Below are 3,885 nucleotides of genomic sequence, written 5' to 3'. Positions count from 1 at the left end.
CCGAACGGGTACCGCTCTGGAGGCCCACTGTCCCGTGTCTGTCCTGAGGGACCTCCAGAGTGCACCACCCCTCCCCATTGGATGTTATATGACGTGAGGTCACACCTTCCGGAGGGGGGCGTTATGTCAGACTCTGTTCCATGTTTTGTCTGTGTCTTGCTCCCCAGGTGTTCCTTTCCCATGTTTAATTTGTCCCAGGTGTTCCCCATGATGGTTCATTGATCCCAGGTGCGTCTCGTCATCCCCTCCTCCTGTGTGTATTTAAAGTGTTCCCAGTCCCTAGTTCTCTGTCCGCTGTTAAACGTCTTCCTGAGTTCGTCTCCCTTGGTTCCTGAAAATAAAGTCTTGGTAAAGTATTCTCCAGCGTCTCCTCGTTCCTCGTGTGTGTGCACCGTGACACATACTAACAGCTGTCTGAATTATTTGGGTTGATTGTAATCCATTACATACCTTTCTATCAAAATTATCTAACATTATCAAGATGAATTTGTTCTGACACAGTTTAACTCTGAGTTCTTGTCATATTTTATTACCATTTTCTAAACTATAGCGAATAAACTGTGATAATGTGAGAAATGTTGAAGGTGTCTGAATAAATTTTGGTTTGACTGTATCTATTTGATAAATGAAGTTAACCAACTAACATTATACATACTCTTTTGGTTTCTGTACCCAATATTTAAAACATTTACAAATGCAATAAAAATATTGGTATCGGTACTCGGTATCGGCAAGTACCAAAAATAAAAGTATCGGGCGAGTACTGGAAAAAGTGGTATCGGTGCATCCCTATTGTTACCTAAAATGAAAACTATTAAAATCTTAGAATTTTTAGTATTTGAAATAAAGCTGAAAGAAAATAAAATATAAATATAATTTTTTTAAATTATAAAGCTGAATTAAAGCTAAATAGAAATATTAAAAAGCTCATAAAAATGGCAAAAGCCCATAATGAAATTACTAAAACAAACTAGAATTAAAATTAAATCACTGAATCAAACATGCAATGTGATGAGGTTATGTGACAATATACTATTCATTATAGAGAGAGCAAAATGCAGCAAATAGTATGCTAATATTTCATTCGGAACATAGCATCTGAGACAGACATTGGAATTCAGTACCTTGTCGTATCTGCTGCTAGAGCCGAAGCCAAAGATGAGCAGGTGACCGTGGGAGTCCGTGCAAGCGAAGTGCTGCCCATCAGGAGAGCACTTACAGTCAAAGACCGCACCGTGGCCCTGACCCTCGATCTACACACACACACACACACACACACACACGCACACACACGTAGAGAAAGGATGTTTGTGAGGCACAATAAACACCAATAAATCAATAGATTTGCATAGATTTGTTTTAGTCAAGCATGTGATGCAATCTGATTAAAGAAATATAGTGTAGCCATTTAGTTTACCATGTTAAAGTAAGAGCGTATTTTGACTCCTCTTGCCAAATCCCAGACGATGGCGTTTCCATCGTGCCCAGCAGAGAAAAGCACTCTGGAATCAAATGGATGTGGCTCCAACACAAACACCTCATCCTCATGGCCCTGTGGGTGAAGGCCATAACGACAACATTATTCATCACATATTGCCTCCTTTCAGTCATCGTGGAGAGATCTTTGCACTCTTACCATCAATACATGAATAAGGTTCCCTGTGTACGAGTTCCACACTTTCAATGTCAAGTTGTTCGCAGCGGTAATGACTGTGTTGTCATTGCAATCCCAGGCCACCATAGTCACCTTCAGTTTGGTAACTTTGTCCTCTAAAAGTGGAGGGTTGTACTTGCTAAAAAGACAGAAATAAGAAAAGTACTTAATATAAAATAGTGTGACATTTCTAACTTGCTTTACAGCTGGCCTACTTTTAAAGAGCAAGAGCAATGAGAGACAAACCAGTATACAAAAAGACATATATAAACATGTCTTCAAATGATATTGCCAGAGTAACAATGAGTGAAAGTTTGAATTAAAATTGAACATGAATTACAGAATGTCTAAGAATCTTACTGTAATTGTTTTTTTTTTGTCATAAGGTTTGACTAGGACTAAGTTAACAAGTTAACATGCAGATAATGCAGAATATGTTTATGTTTCTACTAGAGATGCACCGAATATTCGGCACCCGAAATTATTCGGCCGAAAATAAAAAAAATCTCCTTCGGTCGAAATAAGATGAATAAGCGAAAAGGCCGAATAATATGAACCAAACAATGACGAACGCAATCAAATAGAGGCACGCGCTAATGCAGCAAACATGTCGACAGTGTGAAAGTATTTAAAACGATCAGAGAAAGACGCAGAAATCATTACAAGCGTGAAGCACCAACAGCGAGAGACTTAGTGCTGCATCAAGTCTCCGATGAGAAGAAGAGGTGGCTAATGCTGGTGATTAGGTTACTGTATGATGATTGAAATCGCAAAATTAACTCAAACGATTAGTAAATAAACTGCAGAATGTTATATTTTCTAATGCATGCACGAATTGCATGTATTCTGACAGCGCTGCACGAGCTCGCGGTGTCAGGGTTCAAAGTCCAAAGCGCGAGGAAAATCTGCGCGAAAACTGTGTTACTCGTCAGTTGCTCAGAAACATTTTTGTGAATTTTTTTAAAGGCATGTGACAATGTGATACGTGCGACAAACATCTTCCCAAATTCGTAATGAGAATCATTTATAAATCTGCATGCTGTTGTCAACAAAAAGAAGCACTGAGATCTTCCTGCGGGTTTCTGCCAAAATAAAAGCAGAGAAAAAGCAACAACTCCATCGACATTCATAAATGATAGTATTGTAATTTGACTGCCATTATGTAAAATAAAATAAAAATTAAGACAATAATAATGATAATAATAATTACCCTACAATAGCTCTGTTAATACATTTATTATAACATTCACACATAGTGTTCAAATTGGGATCTGTAATATATTCTAACGTATTAAAAGAAGTCTCTTCTGCTCAGCAAGGCTGCCTTTATTTGTACAGTAAAAAATACATGCTGATTCAAGTCTCAAAAATGGCCAAAAAATATTATTTTACCAACTTAATAATTTTAAGCTAAATTGTAGAGTGAAAGTTAACTGCGACTGCTAGCACTCATTCAAAAGGGGTTTAAATACGCCACATATTGATAGGGGCACCCTGATGCGTGAAAATATTAGAATGTTTGCAGGAGCGCACACAAAAATCGCAGGAGCGGATGGGAGCATGCGATAATGTTCAGAAATTCAGCGAGAGCGGGATCAACAAGCCCGCGCTATCACGCAGCAGCGCAGTCAGTCAGTGAGTGCCGTAACAGATGACGTCAAATCTTGCGGGATTCCATAAATAAACTACACAGAACCCCACTATTCGGACAAATATACATAATGAAAAGATTATACCAAATTTAATACCTTGGAAAATGGGAAAATAGCTTGAATTTTCATTTCGGTGCATCCCTAGTTTCTACGGACTGATGGGACCTTTATCAGTAAATGATGGAGAAAAGAGCAACTGAAGACTAATTTATGAAAAAAAATAATCAAACCCAGATGGCATTTGTTTGCTTATAGTTTTGTACAGTTTTTTCTTTTTTTTTTTAAGTTAAGAGGACAATTGGCATTCCAGAATATGAATCCATTGTTGTGATTCTGTTAGTGGCTTTACAGTAGTGCTGGGTGGTATACTGGTTCATACCGAATACCGGTGTTTATTTTTGTTATATAATATGAATTTTTAAAATACCGCAATACCGGTGTATGTCGCATTTCGCCAGTGCTGTCCCGCGAACGCGAGGTCTGACTTTCCCGGAGAAGTGTCACCTCTCTCAGCGTCTGCTCTGTGCAGTGAGCGGCAGAGAAGCAGCGCTCACTTGTCGGCACCACAGCCGACTCGTC

The 3,885-nt window shown here is 38.7% G+C and overlaps 1 protein-coding gene across 1 annotated transcript in view; it reads right to left on the bottom strand.

Moving 5' to 3' along the window:
* Positions 1 to 3,885, bottom strand: part of LOC107656532 (PH-interacting protein-like) — a gene marked incomplete at its 5' end in the record, with an annotated part of 33,981 nt that overhangs the window by 21,201 nt on the left and 8,895 nt on the right. The window contains 3 exons of the mRNA XM_016444415.1: positions 1,125 to 1,253; positions 1,418 to 1,552; positions 1,637 to 1,793. Coding sequence (XP_016299901.1) covers positions 1,125 to 1,253; positions 1,418 to 1,552; positions 1,637 to 1,793 — 421 coding nt within the window. The remainder of the gene's footprint in view (positions 1 to 1,124; positions 1,254 to 1,417; positions 1,553 to 1,636; positions 1,794 to 3,885) is intronic.

Source organism: Sinocyclocheilus anshuiensis, unplaced genomic scaffold (assembly GCF_001515605.1).
Source record: "Sinocyclocheilus anshuiensis isolate Anshui unplaced genomic scaffold, SAMN03320099.WGS_v1.1 scaffold1639, whole genome shotgun sequence".
NCBI lineage: Eukaryota > Metazoa > Chordata > Actinopteri > Cypriniformes > Cyprinidae > Sinocyclocheilus > Sinocyclocheilus anshuiensis.
Note: the sequence above shows the minus strand (reverse complement) of the source record. Positions and strands in the feature narration are given on the sequence as shown.